Source organism: Ruditapes philippinarum, unplaced genomic scaffold, assembly GCF_026571515.1.
Source record: "Ruditapes philippinarum isolate M1 unplaced genomic scaffold, ASM2657151v2 ctg7025_1_1_1_1, whole genome shotgun sequence".
Taxonomy (NCBI): Eukaryota; Metazoa; Mollusca; class Bivalvia; order Venerida; family Veneridae; genus Ruditapes; species Ruditapes philippinarum.
This window is the reverse complement of record NW_026854135.1, coordinates 28950-47852: the sequence shown is the minus strand read 5'-3', so window position 1 is coordinate 47852 and position 18903 is coordinate 28950. Positions and strand designations below refer to the sequence as shown.

At 32.3% G+C, this 18903-nt stretch overlaps 2 protein-coding genes across 2 annotated transcripts; one reads left to right on the top strand and one right to left on the bottom strand.

Annotated features, from left to right (window-relative positions):
* Positions 1-2487: 2487 nt before the first annotated feature.
* On the bottom strand, positions 2488-9035 carry LOC132739070 (serine dehydratase-like). The gene is made up of 7 exons (XM_060726721.1): positions 8833-9035; positions 7917-8069; positions 6712-6790; positions 6374-6413; positions 5477-5704; positions 3885-4012; positions 2488-3091 (listed from the first exon to the last, which is right to left on the bottom strand). Exons 1-7 carry the CDS (start codon positions 8986-8988, stop codon positions 2904-2906), a joined length of 972 nt encoding a protein of 323 aa, XP_060582704.1. The 5' UTR covers positions 8989-9035; the 3' UTR covers positions 2488-2903.
* Positions 9036-10082: 1047 nt separating this feature from the next.
* LOC132739074 (non-structural maintenance of chromosomes element 3 homolog) lies at positions 10083-18095 on the top strand. Its single transcript, XM_060726724.1, has 5 exons — positions 10083-10197; positions 12246-12406; positions 16073-16253; positions 16984-17161; positions 17777-18095. The coding sequence occupies exons 2-5, from the start codon at positions 12271-12273 to the stop codon at positions 17864-17866; spliced, it is 585 nt and encodes a 194-aa protein (XP_060582707.1). The 5' UTR covers positions 10083-10197; positions 12246-12270; the 3' UTR covers positions 17867-18095.
* Positions 18096-18903: the final 808 nt, after the last annotated feature.

The following is an 18903-nucleotide window of genomic DNA, read 5'->3' as shown; positions in this document are numbered from 1 at the left end:
CATTTAAAAATTATAACATTCCACCTAAAATACATTAGTAGCTGCCTTCATGATTGACAAAAATCTTTCTTAAATACAAGTATTACAATCATTAAAAAACAATAACAACTTACATATGCAAATGGTCAATATTTAAGATATATCTGGGACATAATATCTCAGGACAGGCAACTGAAGATTAGCATTATCTCTTCCTCCAATCAGATGGCCATTTTGTCTAGTTCATTCTGGTAAAAATGGTATTTTTTTTTCCTTAATAAAAGTGTAAGTAAGATAAATATAAACCTTTACATGATTTTATAAAACTCATTGATATTATTTTTCATAGTTACAGCATGAATGTAGGAATTTAATACTACATCTAACGAACAATTGTACACCACCATAAGACTGCTTGTCAAGTAATAAGTTGTTTGTCCTGATATATGAGCGGCGTCACGACAAAACCAACATAATGGGTTTGCAACCAGCATGGATCCAGACCAGCCTGCACATCCTTGCAGCCTGATCAGGATCCATGCTGTTCGCTATCAGTTTCTCTACTTGTAATAGAGTTGGTAAGCGAACAGCATTGATCCTGATCAGACTGCGCAGAAGCGCAGGCTGGTCTGGATCCATGCTGGTTGCAAACGCACTATGTTGGTTTTGTCATGACACAGCTCATATTATGTCCTAGTATATACTGAGACTGTTTAATAGTGATAAATATACAGTCAAACCTGTCTATAAAGGTCATCCTGGGGATAAACCTATCATTTACTTTCTAAACAAGTGGTCTTTATTAAGAGGTTACAGTTACTTTATTCAAGTAAATCAATGAAGGGATGCCAAAGAATTGATTGCCTATGTTTACAATGTGATCTTTAATCAGAGGTAGTCTTTGTTTGTTTGTTTTTGGGTTTTACGTCACATCTACACAGTATAGGTCATATCGCGACGTTCCAGCTATACTGGTGGAGGAAGACCTCAGGTGCCCTTCCGTGCATTATTTCAGGCACAAACGGGTACCTGAGTAGACCCACCGAGGTTCCGTAAGCTAGCTGGATAGCTTCCTCACATGAAAGAATCCAAAGTCCCTGTCGGGATTCGAACCCACAGCGGTGAGGGAAAAGTGGTTTGAAGTCAATGACCTTAACCACTCGGCCACGGACGCCCCTAGAGGTAGTCTTTAACACAAGTTTTATTGTACATGCAAATAATGTACATGTACTCCATTTTTACTGGATACTATTTGGAAATTGAAAATTTAATCAAATATTTCTACTTTCATCTTAAAATCTTCAAACATGTCAACAAAATATCTAGAGAATTGAATAATGCATTATTTCAAACTTGACACGCACACAAATATAATAAACATAAAAATTGTTCAGAACCATTTTAGTCATCACTAATGTCACCAGTCCTGTTAGTTTTGTATATGTTTGCGATTCTTGTTTCTTGCATACAACATTTATTATATTGTAAATAAGAGTCAAAAGCCTTTGACTAACTGGTGTAAAAATACTTAAAGCAGGGACTTTAATATCTTTTCATAAAATAATAACAAACAAAACTTTAACAAACATCAGCAAAGTAAAAGAAAATATTAAAATACTTAACAAAAATGTTAGTAAAATCACTTCAATGCATTTTGTTAGTAACAATTTATTAGAAATATGTATAAACAACACTTAAAATTAATTTTCTTCAATTAAAAATAAGAAATAAAATGAATCATTTTTAAATCATTTAAACACGCCCTACATTAAATACAGTAATGCCTTTTTTCATGTTAAATATAAACACCATTAAACACCATAAAACAGATTGCCTTGAAACAAAATAGAATTAACTTCTTCATATCAATAAACAAAAAATACACTTTCACCAATCGGAACGTCCTCGGCTAAGACAGATGGAAAGGGCCAAAAAGTTGATGATTGCCCTTTCACAAAATCTGAATGCATTCAATAAAGGGCGTCGTACATTGGCGCAGATGCCAACTATAAAACATTGGTATTATTATATAAACTAAACAAAAACAAGCATATGCAAGCAAAAACAAAAATAGAAGTTTATCTGTATTTTATGCTGATTGATAAAAAAGCACAAATATTCACAGAAACAGCAAACTGTTTGAGTAAAAGTAGCCCTGATTTTTTTTAAAAAACAGAGAATAATTATTATCCCTGAAATACACTGCAAAACACAGTACTCTATCACCTCAAATAACATGAGCAACACTGAAACATATTAAATACACTGAACACTGGTCCTTATTCTTCTAATACGTTTGACAATACATGTCTCTATCAAAATGTAACCGAAAAAATAAAACATTCACATTACACAATATTTTGTTCCTTAACATAGTTATGATAACTTATTCATGAAAACATGAATGACCCTGTAAAATCCAACAGCAAAATAATTAAGCTTAAATGTATATTTCCAGCATTCTCCTCATTTTTTAGTGGAAAGGGAAACAACTCTTACACTGCAGTTATGTATTTGTTACTTAGTTATAGTTTATGCATTATACATGTATACAAACGGTATTTCACTAGTATCACCGGTATAATAAACATGTAGCTTTAGACTATAGCTGATATGTGTTTAATCTTCTTTATTCAGTATTATTAAATTAAGTTCCACATAACTTCAGATGTTTATCAAATCAACATGCTAACAAGATCATGTTTTTTTGGTCAACATAATACACAAGAGCTTTCAGTAGGACAGTGGGCTCGACTATTTTCAGTACTTTATAGTAAAAAAAAAGCCTGGATAATGTAGAATTTTCAAAGTTCAAAAAGAGTCATAATTCTCAACCTATTATTTCTAGTAGTTTTGGTGTCAAAACTTGCATGCAAAAACTTAATCAAAGTGTGACACTAATGCCCCTGTCACTTTTATTTTGCTCACAAGTTAAACAAATCTCTCCAAGTCTGAAGCTGTTTAAGTGTGGAAGAACTGCCGCCACATACAATAACTAGAGCTGACTTTACGTCTCCTAATTTCCCCCTAGATTGTAAGTCCTGTAACACACTTCCATACACTGCAGCTAAACTGGCACCACATGCTGGCTCTACCAAAAATCTGTGATCATCTACAGAAAATAAAAAAAAGAAACAATTTTAACATTTATTATACCGATAGTAAACTTCACTTACATGTATAGCAAACTTAACAATCTTATGCATTTACTTGATACAGTTATTACTAAAAAAAATAACTCTTAATTTTAAAAGATTATCATTAATTCAATATTTGTAACACATAAATCTGTATTCTCATGGTTTTTTTTGTTTTGTTTTTTTAAATATTTTTTTGCTTGGTTTTATGCCCAAAGAAAAGGTCATATGGCGATTTTCCAGCTTTACTGGTAGAGGGAGACCTCAGGTTTTCTTCTGTGCATTTTTCATGGGCACGGAGTTGAACCACTGACATTCCATAAGTTAGGATTCGAACCCACAGCAGTGAGGGGCAAGTGGCTTGAAGTCAATGATTTTTATCTATTTACCACAGACGCCCCTCTGTAAAATGTGCACTGTAACAGATATATATATAAAGCCTTACAATAAATACTAATAAGTAACAACAGTATTCAGTTAGACAGCATATATTTTCTCAGTCCTTGATGATAAAAACAAGAGTGTGGAAGATGAAGAATTTTCTAAGAACATTTGTTATTCTGTCAAAATTCATGTGAGAATTTTGCGCCGTGGACAGTGACCTCCTATTATGCTCTCAAATAAGTGTGCGAAGTTTCAACCTATTCCCTTCAGTAGCTTTAGAGATACAAGCTTGCATGATAAAATTTTACAAAAGTGTGACATCAACACCTGTGAGAGTACAAAAGCTCTCCTAATTCTATAGTTGAGCTTAAAGTAAAAACTTACCTGCAAATCTAAGACAGGCTGAAACTGCTTCTTTATCTTCAACAACAACAGAATGAAACTTCTCATGAGATTGTGCGAGTTCAAAAGTTTTTGCAGATGGGGTTAGTGCCCCAAGGCTTTTAGCTACACTGAAAATATAAAGGGTGAAGTTTCTTGTCTTTATAATATATTTATGTTAATGTCATATCCTTGGGCTCTAAGTTAAACGTACACTGTAAACATCATATTGTGATTTTCTAGCTTTACTAGTGAATAGAAACCTCAACTGTCCTTTTGTGCCGCGTCATGACAAAACCAACATAGTGTGTTTGCGACCAGCATGGATCCAGACCAGCCTTGGCATCTGCACAGTCTGATCAGGATCCATGCTGTTCGCTTACAAACCCTGTAACAAGTAGAGAAACTGATAGCGAACAGCATGGATCCTGATCAGACTGCGCGTATGCGCAGGCTAGTCTGGATCCATGCTGGTCGCAGACGCATTACATTGGTTTTGTCATGATGACGCGCTAATTTGTGCATTATTTCAGGCAGAAGCTGACATCCAAGTAGAACAACCATTTGACCAAAGCGGGGCCTCTAACGCAGTCAAATCTAGTCCTGCCGAAGAACATTATACAGATTGCGATTTGGAATAACAGAACTGAAATTGCTGATAGTGTTATTTTGTACACTTGGCCTGCCTGGTTTTATCAGTATCTTGTTGACGTTTCCACTGCAAGATCTTGATGTTAATGCCTATGATTTTTACTGGTCTAGCCCTTCATTGGCTTTTGTAATTCATTGCCAAAACATATTCAACTAAGTTAAAACAAACTTTCATTTGAATGTGTAAATTTTCAAGCATTTCTTCCTACAGGTACACATTATGCATCAGAAACAAATGAATGTTTACTTCTTTAGAGAGTGAAAACATGAATTTTATAACAAATAAATGTGAAGTAATTTGTCATAAAAGTAGCAAAATGTAAACAATTTAGTATTTCAACTTCCATATAAAATTCTCACTTTAACTGTACGTAATTATTGCCAAAAAGCAACAGATTAAAATGATGGTTCAGTTAATTGGCAAATGAGTAACTTTTAAAAACTATTAAAGTACACCAAATTGACAAATAAAATAAAAGCATTTCTGAGGCATAACGGGCCTTTAAACGGGCCTTTAAACAACATCTGTCCATGGAAAGTACACTCCTCTTTTTTCAGTGCTTGATAGTTAAATATAAGCAACGCTGAAAAAGGGGCACAACTTTGCAAAAAAAAAAACCAACTCATACCTGCTCTTTTGAAATGGCTCTCTTTGATGACATTAAACTATCAATGAAGCTGAAGTGAAAAGCTGTTATAGTTTCTGAGAAAATGGACCTTCAAAAGAAAGGTTAACAAATGCAAGCGCTAAATGCGGAAGACAGGGTCATGACAATAGCTTCAATCTTTTTCTTCAAAACGGTGAGCTAAAAATTGCGATGAAACTAAGACAATATGTTAATGGTTAAATGGAAGCTGGAATTTTTGACCTCGGGTTAAGGCATGTGTTAAAGGTTACACAAAAGCTTTGACCTTGGGTTACTATGACAACAGACATACCTCACCTAGTTATATCTGGTATTGTTACAATTTTCCCTGCTTTAAGTGATGCATTCAGACAATCTCCCCCTACAGTTTCCATAGAAATACAGGGGACATCACTCCAGCCAACTTTTTTCATGCCCATCAGTACACCATTGAGTAGTCCTCCCCCTCCGACAGATACAATAACAACATCTGGTTTACATGGCATCTGCTGGGTAGCTTCTTCCATCATGCTTGAATGTCCTTCCCTAAAATTACATTGTATCTGGTTTCATATAGAAGTTCAAATATATATTATAAATTCATAATATTCATTGTGACATAACTATTTGGAAAAAAGTTTTATTCTTAATGTGAGTTGTCTGGGCTGTGAACATGATTTTAAAAGGTCTAATAAACATTTCACTCTTCAGGGACTATTTTTCCAGTATATTTGATAATTAAAAACATTTAATATACTATTTTTTCAGATACTGTTATTACAATGCCAAAACTAATAAAACTTACTGTTAACAAGGAAGAAGATATTTTGTATCAATTATTTTAAATTGTTTCTATAATAACACAAACAAGAGCTATATGTAATGACAGCATGCTCAACTACATTCTGTGTAATTTCAGTGCTTGTCAGTAAGAAAAGGGACATAACTCTGTAAAGAGGTACATGTATCTCAGAGTTATGGGACCTGTGCCTGTCATGGTAAATATTCACACAGAGCAAGTGTGTGAAGTTTTAACCCATTCCCTCTATTAGTTTTGGAGATTTTAACCTACATGTACTTAGCCAAACTGTTACCCCAATGCCAACGCCAGGGTGAGTGCAATAGCTCTTCCTATTCTTCAAATAGTCGAGCTAAAAATGGAATACTAAGCTAGAGGGCTTAATGGTACAAATACATTAGAACAAAGAAACTTACCATATATCTGGGTGGTCAAATGGATGTACATACAAACAATCTGTAGAACAAAATACAAATATGAAATACCTTTTTATCAAAGTGACTTATACATGTATGATACCTGAATTTTAACAGCGAATAATATATAAGTCACTAATTTCAGCAAAATGAAAATTTTATAAGTATTTTATGCTTAAATCCAATGAAATAATATGATCTTTAAAATATTATGTATAGAAACCTGATTTTAAGGGTCATTTATATATTTTATTAAAAGCATTGTCTTTTTTCTTTTAATTTCTAAAATTCAACAATTTCCATAATAGTGACCATATCTAATAAACAAAATCACATACCTGAATCTTTTGACATCTCTGTTGCAAACTTGTTGCTCTCATCCCATACTTTGCCATGAATCAACACCTCTGCTCCATACTGTAATTTTTGTCCGTAAAATATATAGAACCGTAATTTGTTATGGTTTGTAACTTTAAGTATTCAATCTCATCAATCTCATTTATTCATATACTAAAATACTTGTTTTTGTACAGAAATTATAGTTTTTTTTATTCCGAAATATTTAAGTTTGGATTATGTCTAAGAAGTCATTTTGTACCAGAAAGCAACTATTCTTTAAGATTCTTAATACAAATCAATACAAACAGATAAAATAAACATTCTCTTTCTGATAAAAAAAAAAGAAACATTTCAAAGAAAGTGCACAGGATGATTTTTTTCTTTTTGACAGTTTTTTAAAAGTCATACTAATACAGTTTACTTCTTAACTAATTGGAGTTAACAAAATCTCCCACTTTACACATTATTTTAGCTAAAATAGGCATTTCGGTATCCCTTAAAGATAGCTCAATGGCTTTTTAAGTTTTTTACACAACACAATTTAACATTCCAATTAAAAACCTTACCTGTCACAGGTAAATGATTCAAAATCATTCTAACTAAGCTGGACAATATCCGTGTCATTAAAGGAACTCAACTGAGGTTTTCCTAATTGAGTGAAATGGAAATTATTTTTCCAAAATTTGTACACCATTTCATGTAGATTTGCACCAAATACTTGTGTGTAAATTTTCTGATAATTTTCTCACTCTGTTTTTTCAGAATAATTATTTTCATTGTCCAAAATGACCTAAAAATGAAAAGCGTTGCAAAACAGCCAAAGAATTGCACAGAAATCTATATTCAATTTACATTTCTAATTTAAGAGGAGCGGTGGCCTAGTGGTTAAGGTGTCTGCCTGTCAACCCAGAGATCATGGGTTCGAGCCTTACTCAGGTTACGACCATGTTTCTTCATACGACACCAGTACTGGTTGGTTCCAGGAAGCGGACTCGAAAGTGATTAATATAAGTTGCAAGAACTTGTTTCGCAATCAAGCTTAAATAAATATGTTTAAACCATATTTCTAAGTACATTTCTATATCTTTGCAGATTTTCTATATTATGGGCTTCACTTATGTATGTAAAAATCTCCATTTTTTTTTGTTTTTAGACATTTTAACCTCAGTGGAACCCCTTTAAAATGGATTTATAAAATTATCACCTCATTCCTGAGTTTATCTGCAACAAATCCTGGTGTACTCTGGGGCAGCACTATAGTTGCAGGAATACCAAGTGTTTTAGCTGCATATGCTGCTGCCAGGCCAGCATTTCCTCCTGATGCACAAACTATCTTCTTACAACCATGCTGTGCTGCCTGGAACAAATATTTAGAGGATACTGAATGAGTGAAGTTTTAATTCTAAATTTATTGAATGAGTTAAATAAAATCTTTAGAGGCTCACATAATATTGTTTAATTCAACAATTTCAATAACATTAGTTCATTGAATCTACACGAATATAATATTCTATTTATTAGATATCTAAATAAGAAGGGTAAACTGTTATAAAGAGTCATTTTTCATTGACGAGCCTATAGTGTAACGCTAACATTAGCACACTGTAATGCTTGTTTGTATGTAACGCAATGCCATCAAGTCAAAGTGATATTACACTAGTGTAATATCATTTTTTTTAAATGGCTTTATTACACTCAAGCGCTGCAGTTTAAGTGATAAAATGCTTTACAAATAAACACAGCATTTAATGGCTTATTTTGTTTTGTTCTATTGGGTATGTTTGATACTCCTTTTGATATCCCTTTTTATAGTGTGCTTACTGTAGAAAAATATCAGTCACTTTAATGGATGCTCACAAGATCACCAAATGGTAGAGGTTAAACTAAAGAACCAACTAAAAATCTGTAATATCAATCAAAATCAGAGAGGCTATAAGAAACAGCAAGGACTGACAAAATATCTATCAATTTTGATATATCGGGAGCATAATAATCAAGAACAACCAAAATGACTGTTTCTTTAGAACAAAGCTTAAAATCTGTTCATGTTGTGACCTTCCAGTTTAACAATTACATGTATCTAACCTATTTTGCTTACATTATCTTGTAAATAAGCATACCTTTTTAATTAGGTTTCCAATGCCTCTTATTTTGAATGATCCTGGTATCTGGAGATTTTCTAGCTTCAAGTATACATCATAGTCAGTAAGTTTACTTAAAGGCATACTCTGTATTGTTGGTGTTACCATATGTAAGGGTCCCTCTCCAGATGCCATGCTGCACCAGTAGTTTTTTACCTGCCAATGTTCAGAAACAACCTACATGTATTTAACAAAAGAAATATTTCTATTCAAAGTTTACAAGCTCTACAGTTTAAGATGGCTGTTCTTGAAATAGAAGCCTATAATTGGTAAGTATGAACAATTAATGATTGCTTTCAGTAAAAATTGCTGAAATCATGTTTTGATATATATGAGAACCAAAACCTCAAACATTGGGGTCCCTTTCTTACATTTAAACCCGGCATGTACAGATCAATCATTCAGATGAATGAGATAATAAATGCCAAATAAGACATGTCCAAAATCAGATAATGACAAAAAGCTCAGCAAGGAACAGTATGAAATCTACATATGTAACATGTATCTCATCATTTTTTTTTTTTTAATATTATACCAAATTCAATTGGGCTAAATCACACACAAAAATATTTGATATTCAATGTAATACTGAGTTGTAATATTTCTTTATTATTCTTTGCAGATTTTCATATTTTAATTGCTTCACTTGATCTTTATATGTATGTAAGAATTTCCAATTTTATGTTTTTTTAGCCTTTTTGACCAAAGTGGGACTCCTTTAACAGGCGTGGGCTTCTGTCTCAGCCATAAAACATGGTTTTATTTAATTCCGTATTTTTTTAAAACCCACTGACCATCAAGTCTCAATAGTACTTAATATTGAGACTAGATTGTAACTGGGACCCCCCCCCCCCATTTGCCTTCAAAATGATTACAAAACAGAAGTTTTATGATTAAGATGGGTGCTCAATCTCTGTTAAAATGCTTAAACTTGTTTTACTGACAGTTGACAGGGACGGCTCAAGCCGTGTGCTGGGTGCCTGACCCCCCAAGTGTATGAGAAAAATATGCCCCCTTTATCTGCACATGACTATCCGAATTATATGCTAGTTATCGTGTTGACATGGCAGTCAAATAAAGTTTAAATACATTTGCATCACAATACAGGTATAAAAGTTGTTTTAAATAAATAAATGCACAAATAAAAACAATAATATAGAGTAAAAAAGTGTTGACAATGCGGAAAATCCATTATTTTTGCTAAAATTTACCGTTGATAAAAATGTGTATGATAGCACACCTTGAATACTCTTCAAAAAGAAGTAAAGCGGACGATTTTCAATTTTGTAAATTATCCAAAATTAAGAAAGAAAACGCTGAATGAAAATTCATTTTCTCACTCAGGTATCTAAATCATACATTTATTTAATTGTATTTTATATTTTATTGATGAATTGATAGTACAGACACCTGACCGTCAACAGTCGCAATGTATTCTATTTTCGCGACTCAAATTACTTGACGTGTCTGTATAAGAGACTTCAGAGAACCGTTTTGTGTCATCTGCTACTGAGAAGCCGTGACATATATAGGGATAACTTCTCCGTGATGTGTCTGTCCGTCCACCACAAAACATTTCGGACTACTCCTCAATTATTAAAGGCACAAAACTGCTGGTGCAATTTTATCCAACTTTATACTGTACAGTGTACTGTTTACAGGTGCATACCAAGGAAGCTGTGTATATACCTTCCCCATTTTACAGCTCTGTGATTTTTGCGACAGGTATGGGCCTCTTGTCCTTTAATTTATTTTTGTTTTATAAAGTTCTGACAAGGCTACTTCTGTAATACTTCTAATGCAATTCAAGTGAAATTAATATGAAAAAGGCAAAGCCTCAAAGCGAGCTCGATGCACTTTTAACGTGAAATAGTATGAAATAATCGCTAATTTTTATTTCAAATGCAGTGACGAGTGCGTGTGACGTTACTCATACTGTGTTAAATATGGCTCCGCCCCTGTCGTTAAATGAATAACGAGTTTTGAAAACGTTGATAAAACTTTGTTTATTTTATTTCACTCTATAATTTTCAAGCGAAATAAAGATTGTTAAAAGTGAAATAAATATAAAACTTAAAACGTTTGAGACATTAAAATAGCGTACTTGATTTGTTTGTTTTGCACGTGCTGTTTTGCGCTACATTGTGACGTCACGTAAACAATAATTTAAACGTCTGTACAGCATTAACGACTGAATAAAAGATATTGGTGTTCGGATTCATTTTCTTAGTTAGATCATTTTCTTTCATTCTAGATAGTTTTCACAACAAAATTCGACAAAAAATTGTTTTTATTAATCAGATTTTTCAAACAAAATGGCGCCTTCAATTTTCATTTTACATTTTCCGTTTTAAAACTATCATTCGATATTTTATACACAGCTTCCATTATTCTGGTTCCCTGTCCAATTATGGTTCCCATAGATGTGCGCGGGTGACCAGTCTACACATCCGTTTTCAGTCAGAATTCCTCAGTTTTTATCGTTATCTTTAAATTCGAAAGGTTGCGATGTGTCCAATTCGGTACTTCGGACGAAAGTTTTCAAAACCATCACTTAGCAGGCACTCGCGTTACCGTAAAGTTCGCTTTGCGAGCAGGCCCTTCGGGCCAGCTCGTTGAGCTCGCTACTACTAATCTGGGAATTTGGCTGACATCAGGCGACGTATCATATGATCACTCATAGCTCATGTTATAGTGATTGTTCCACTCAGAAAGAGTGGATGTACCCTCATTGACCTTATGATACATAGATTCATAGGGTAATAGACTTTAACCCATAGCAAATTACAAATCTCAAAGAAATGTCTAAGATCCTGTCTTATGTGAAAGTTTGTGTTCATTAGTTTATCATACATGTAAATTTGTCATATTGTTTATTTTCACAGGCAATCACATACCGGACAGTATTTTAAATCTATTTTAAATAGGATATATATTATCAGCCTGTGATGTAAGCATGTTCACATATTGGTTCCGGTTTAAGTATTTACAATATTTTGATTGTAGTTAAGCACTTTAGACCATTAGCTTTGTTTCTTTACTCTTCACTAATAATTTGTTACTGTTATTTACATGGTGTCATGTTTTGCTCAAATTGTAATTGTTATTATCTGGAAGTCATTAAATTAGGTTTTTTTCCTAGCTTATTCTACAGTACAAACAAACTTTTACCGTCATAGCTTTATGGAGCACTACCGTTTACTATTTAATATAAATAAGTCCTTTTTTTGTGCTTATTTTTGTTATTTATAAGTTTTCTCAGAAAAAGTTTGTTTGTAACTGGATTAGCTGGGAAAACCCCAAAAAAATTTCTTCATTCAGGAACAAGTCTATTACATGTATACTAATTTGTAACTTCAACAGTTTGTACATGTTTATGATTCTATTTTTAGATCAGTTAGAACATTACATCATACCATGGCATCCCAGTCATTAACTCAGTCCCAGAAAGCAATGGCAAGTATGGACAAAGGAGAGCAACAGAGAATTGTTAATGATACAGTCAAATTCCTGCTAGTTCTAGATCAGAAAAAAATTCCTATCAAGAAAGCAGGTAAATGAGCTTTTATAAATTAAAATGATAGAGGATCGTCAGTCCATAAAAGAGAAAATGTCAAATTTAACTTAATAAGATCATAAGGCTAGATGGGTGATTTAATTTGATCATAGCAAGTTTAACTCTAGTTCACCCTAAATTCCCCTAGAATTCGTCTGATACCTAATTGATTATAGATAAAACTTGTATTATTAGAGCTTTTTGTAAAAATATTAATTAAAAGATTTTTTTGACAAAATGGAACAATGTATAATTGTATTACCATGTCATGTTTTCATTTTAATAAAAGAAAAATTGTTGGAGAAGTTAGCTATGAAAATGTTTAAAGTTATTTGTATCAGGTAATAACTTTTATTCCTACTGACAGAAATTTAAATCAGCTATGCAACCAGGCAGCCCCAAAATACCCCCAGCACATTATGGTTTTGCACTATTTTTGCGATTTATGACATTGCCCCAAAAATGAAGGGTTTTGCCAGAAAAAAAGGGGACAATTCATTTAAAATTTTGTAGGGTGGGGTATAATGTTTAAATTTTAGGGGTTTTGGTTTTTTATTAAAAATTATTTTTTTTGTAAACAATAAAACAAGCTTTGGGGTTAAAGGGAACTTTCCAAAAGCTTTCAGAATTTTTGCTGAAGTTTTTAAAAAATTTTTTCAAGGGAAAAAAAAAAATTTACTATATTTTTAATTTTTTCTTTTAAGGGCCATAAATAAAAGGGATGTATTATAAATTTTAACATATTTGTCACATCTTTTAAACCCCAATTTCATTTTAACTTTGCTTTGAACAAAATATGTTACACATCCCCTTGGGGGTTTTTGTACTGCAAAAAAAGGGTAGGAGGGCCCATACATATTTTTTGATTGACACATTGTCTACAAAAAAAATTAAAAGAACGAAATTTTAGCAAAACCCGGGAAACAGATCAAAAAAAATTGTTTCTTTTAAAAAAATTGTTTTTTGGGATTTTAAAAAATAGAATTTTTAATTCTTTGGGGGTTCTTTACCAAAATTTTTTGAGTCATGAAAAAAACTAATTCAGCTCGACAGAGGCCCTGCTTATTTTAAATTTTTCAGCTTTTTTCCATTTTTTTTGGTTTTGAGCTTCACACATTCAAATCGTCTTTATTGCAGGTTGGTATAAACCCCAAGGGAACTAGAAGAAAAACAAAGGGGAATAATACTGTTAAATAAAACATCAGTTTCTAAAAAAAAACCTTGGGTAAACATTTTTAAAATTAATCTACGATGCCGAAACCCTTAATCTTTGAGTTTTTTATCTTTTTACTAAATTCCCTTTTGATAAAACAATTTTGATAACACAATATTTTCCGTCAATCGTTTTAAAATATTATTATTAAATAATATATTGGGTGTTATTAATTCGTCATCTAATTTTATGTTTCCAAAATTTTTTCCCTTTACCCACAGAATCAATCAACTCCCCCTTTTTTACACTTCTTTGCCAAAATTTTAAATATTTCTATCAACCCAAATCTAACTCAAAAACCTAATAAAAAAAAAAACCCTTTGATGTGCGCTGCAAATAAAATAATAAACAAAAAAAAACAAAAAAACGTTTGTTAATACATTACATAAAACCCTTTTAAACCACATCTTCTTTTTTTTACAAAACCCGGACCTTTAACTTAAAGGGGGGTTTCAAAAACCGAAAAACAAAAAAATTTTTTTTTTTATAAACAAGTGAAGAACTAAAATTTGAAAATCTCAAATATAAAAAATAAAAATAACTCAAAATTTCCAAGGGGAAAAATTTGAAAAGTTAATCCAATCCCTTAAAAACCAAATTTTTAAACTCTCTTCTTTTTCTTTTTGCCACAATAAATGATTTTTTAGAAAGACGGGAAGGGAAGATCAAAAATTTGCAAAATAATTTTTTGGGCCCAAAGACCTCCCAAAAAAGGGTAAACAAACCCCCAGAAAAAAATTTCCCAGTCCCACTTTGTAAAAAAAACCCCCAAAAAGCCCTTTTATGTTTTAACATATAGTTAACCGGATTTTTAAATTTCCTTAAATTATCTGGGTGAAAATCTATGTAATTTTATTTTTTAACATTAATGCATTTAAATAAAAATTTTTATTTTTTATAAAGGGAAAAAAAACAGAAAAGAGAGGACGGGTTGATTCACACAGTCTTTTTTAGGGGGCAAGTAATCACAGAAAATTAGTGGCTTTTTTATCCCCAAAATGATATTTTTTATAAACGGGTTTTTTGCTTTAAAAAAATTTTTAAAATTCCAAAGGGAATTCCAACCCAGAGCATTTGGGGGGCAAATTTTTAAAGAAAGCACCCCCTTAATCTTGGGTAAAAACCCCTTATATCCATGTTTTGAATCCCCAAGTTTTTTTTTAAAAGGCTTTAAAGTTTTTTTAAACCCTTTTAAAAATGTGCTTTTACTTTGAATATTATGACATTCTAAACAAAGTGGTGATATTACCGAAGCTATGCTGAATCTAAAATTGTACAGCCACTTAATCAGAAATTGGCCCGACTGTTCATGAGTAAAATCTTACTAGGCTGCAATCACTTGCGGAGAAATTGGAAATTTACTGGTTAGTTATCCAGGAAAGTTACCACTTGCAGAGCAATTGGTAATTTACTGGTTAGTTATCCAGAAAAGTTATCACTTGCAGAGAAATTGGTTATTTACTGGTTAGTTATCCAGGAAATCGTGTACTTGTAGAGAAATTGTTTATCTACTAGTTAGTTATCCAGGGAAGCGATTACTTGCAGTGAAATTGGTAATAACTGGTTAGTTATCCAGGAAAGCGATTACTTGCAGAGAAATTGGTAATTACTGGTTAGTTATCCAGGAAAGCCATTACTTGTAGAGAAATTGGTAATTACTGGTTAGTTATCCAGGAAAGCGTTTACTTGTAGAGAAATTGTTAATCTACTAGTTAGTTATCCAGGAAGGCGATTACTTGCAGAGAAATTGGTAATTACTAGTTAGTTATCCAGGAAAGCTTTTACTTGTAGAGAAATTGGTAATTACTGGTTAGTTATCCAGGAAAGCGTTTACTTGTAGAGAAATTGGTAATTACTAGTTAGTTATCCAGGAAAGCGTTTACTTGTAGAGAAATTGGTAATTACTAGTTAGTTATCCAGGAAAGCGTTTTGTAAAAAATTGGGGAAATTTACTAGTTATTATCCAGGAAGGCTTTACTGCAGAAAAAAAGGGAAATTTACTGTAATATCCGGGAAGCTTTACTTTAAAAAATTTGGAATACTATTATTTACCCAAAACGTTTATTTGTAGAAAATTTTGGAATTTACAAATTTGTATCCGGGAACATTATTTCAGAAAATTTTGGTTTAATACTAGAAGATCCAAAATTTTTACTTTGAGAAATTGGATTATTGGTTAGTTTCCGGGGAAAAGGGGTTTAACTGCAAAAAATTAATTACTAAATTACCGGGAAACTTTTTACGTGGGAAATTTGGGTAATTCCCTAGTTTTTTCCAAAAAGGGCTTTAATTTGAAAAAATTTTAATAAAATTAGTTTTTCCCGGGAACCTTTTTAAAGGGGAAAAAAAAATTTTTCCCAAAAAAGGGTCAAAGTTGATGAGAAACCCAGAAAAACAAACAAAATATATACTAATTTTCATAATTCATAATTATTCATATGAACAGTTAGGCCTGTTGGGTGCACAAATTCAGCTTAGTAGATATAAATCAGTGTTGCCATCATTGAAAAGTTTGTATAATTATGTTAATCAGGTAAAGCGTGGGGAAAAAAATCATGTTTCTCATTTCTGGTTTCTTTTTTTTCCAGAGCAGCTTTGGGGTGGACTGAAAAAGTTTGGTATAGAAGCTGAGTAAGTCATTCATATACATTGTAGTGTGGTATAGTGTGGTTATATGTTTTATTTGATGAAATAATTAATACTTTGAAAAGCAAGGAATGGAACAAATAGATTTGCTTTATTAGGATAAATATCTCCTTAATGTGTGTTTGCTGCTGCATTTATGACATTTCCAGAGTTTTCCCGCATAACATATGTGGTTTGAACCACATCAGGGACGTTTTTCATCTGAGGAAGCTATCCAGCTACTTTCCACTAGTTTACAGAAAAATCTGTTTTCTACCGGGGTCCCGGGCCCCGGGAAAAAAATCACAAAAAACTTTTGGATTTCCCCCAAACGGGGAAAAACAGGAAAGTCACCTGAGGGCCCCTTTTTTTTGATGCAATGAAAAACCCCAAAACCAAAAACCTTTGACTTTCCCGGAAAAAAATTTAAAAAGCCCAAAAAAAACACAATACCCTTTTTATTAGTTCAGATTTTTCATCTTGAATTTTAAACATACTTTTTGAATCATAAAAATAATTTTTTTTGGGGAACTATTTTTCATTTTTTTGCGTTTTTAGACCCAAAAAATTTTCATTTTGTCTTCTGCGAAGTTTTATTTTCCCTTTTTTACTTTTTAAACCTTTTTGAAAAATAAACAGTCCAGAAATTTAAGAGCCCATGAGTATGTATTTTGTGACAAAACCACAAAAGTGACCACAAAGTTTAGTGAATTCACAGTATTTTCAATATTTACAGAATTCCTCATGAAGTATTCGGTGATGTGAAGAAATTGGTCACACAAGAATGGGTCAGACAGTGCTACCTGGAAATAACAAGAATGCCTAATACAGACCCTCCTCTTTCTGAGATCAAATGGGGTCAAAGGGCACAACTAGAAATCTCAAAACGAAATGTACTCGGTTTTGTGAGCAAGGTAAGTAAGTCAGGGTGAAGCATTATGTGTAAAGGTTAAATTATGAATGTGCACTCCTGACATTTTTTTTAATGACACTGAGAACAGCAGTGTTTTTTGTAAGTAAGTTGCTATCAATTTGTTAAAGTCAGTTTTAAAGAGTTTTTGCCTTCCATTCAATTTCATTTTGTTGGTAAAAAGTGATATTTAAAGAAAGTTATTATCTGAAATTATTTCAGACATATTTTTATTATGTTTTGGCTAGATGTTATTAATTCAGCGCATTTGAAAGTCAGTACTGCAAAGATTTTTTAATACTGGACATTTGTAATGTCACTTTTCATTGGATTATTGTGACATTTATATAAACTTTATAGAAAACTTCTGTCAATTTATGAATACATTTCATTTTTCTCAATAAAGGGATGCTTGCTTTATTATAAATTTGTTATTAAGATTTTTAGCAGGATTTAGGGGTAGGAACAAAGAAATTTGTTTTGACTCAGTGGGGGGTGTTAAGTTAATCAGGGAGGTCATTATGTCATAAATGGTAGCAATATTGCTGATATTCAATATTTGTTGGAATGAAATGTATTGTACTTACTGGTATTTCAGTCATACTTATTTCAATTTCAGATATATAACATTGAAGAACTTTCACAATGGACTAGCCAATGGCAGGATGTACTGTCATCTGAGGGACAAGCCGAGGACCAGCCATCATGATGCTTGTAATAAACTTTATTTATCAGGGAACCAGTCAAACAGGAATTGTTCTGTCACAAGTCTAATTCTTGTAAACCAATCAAATTAGTCGTAACACAATGGTTTATTTTTAGAACTAATGTAAATTGATGTTCACAATGCAGTTTGTAAACTTATTAATAAGATAACAAAAATTCACGTTTTGAGAAATAAAAATAATAGCATTTCTGAGGCATAATGGGCCTAGTACTAGTACTTCAGCAGAATAAAGTTACACAGTTATCAGCTGATAACTAGTCTAGTAGATGTAAATTTTTTTTTAAATATGTACATTTTTTTACTGAGTGGAAGAATATAGGAGGTATCCTACACAATTTTGTGTGGGCAATGGTTTAGATGTTAATAATTGTTATGCCAGTTTAAGGCTTTGCGTGCAAATATATATTTCTCTCTTATCACTTAAGGGTATTCTCTTAAAAAATACTACATGTATTCATGATCATTATTGTAGGTCACTGAATATCAGAGGTTTTTTTTGTAAACTTTGAAAATTCATGGTTATGTCTTAATATGCAAGTTTCAGTCTCTATGCACAATGCTAGATGATCATACTCTTGATAATTCATAAATAACTTTTTCAGACTAGTAATCTAATGATCACTAGCCACATGAGTTCGAACCTCGCCAGTTGTTGTTTCCCTTAGCAAGAAACTTTTTACTTATTGCTCAGTAATGGTTAGTTCCAGGAACATATTTGGAAGTGTGTCTATAAGACTATAGCTTCCTATACTATATTGAACTAAAGTAAATTCTGTTTAACCAGATAATTTTTTTGTTTATCCTTTTAGGGGAAAATGTCAGAGTATGTACTGACTGTATAGCAAACAGGGCAGTCCATGATCAAGATGGCATGGCTGATCTTGGTCTGCAGTGGTTGCATGTATAGCTGGCTAATGATTAATATATTTTTTTCTTATTTGTAAACGAATCAAATCATGTTGGAAGTGAAATGCGTGTAAGATGGAGGTTCATAATACAGATTATTGCATGTCTTTTAG

Bases quoted from the DNA above. Each gene is read 5' to 3' on its own strand.
- LOC132739070 (XM_060726721.1), bottom strand. From the start codon at position 8,988: ATGGCATCTGGAGAGGGACCCTTACATATGGTAACACCAACAATACAG. The intron at 8,070-8,832 runs GTATGCTTATTT...TATTTGTTCCAG, and splicing joins TTGGAAACCTAATTAAAAAG to GCAGCACAGCATGGTTGTAA. The intron at 3,092-3,884 runs GTAAGTTTTTAC...TATTTTCTGTAG, and splicing joins AGCCTGTCTTAGATTTGCAG to ATGATCACAGATTTTTGGTA.
- LOC132739074 (XM_060726724.1), top strand. From the start codon at position 12,271: ATGGCATCCCAGTCATTAACTCAGTCCCAGAAAGCAATGGCAAGTATG. The intron at 12,407-16,072 runs GTAAATGAGCTT...ATGAACAGTTAG, and splicing joins AATTCCTATCAAGAAAGCAG to GCCTGTTGGGTGCACAAATT. The intron at 17,162-17,776 runs GTAAGTAAGTCA...TTTCAATTTCAG, and splicing joins TACTCGGTTTTGTGAGCAAG to ATATATAACATTGAAGAACT.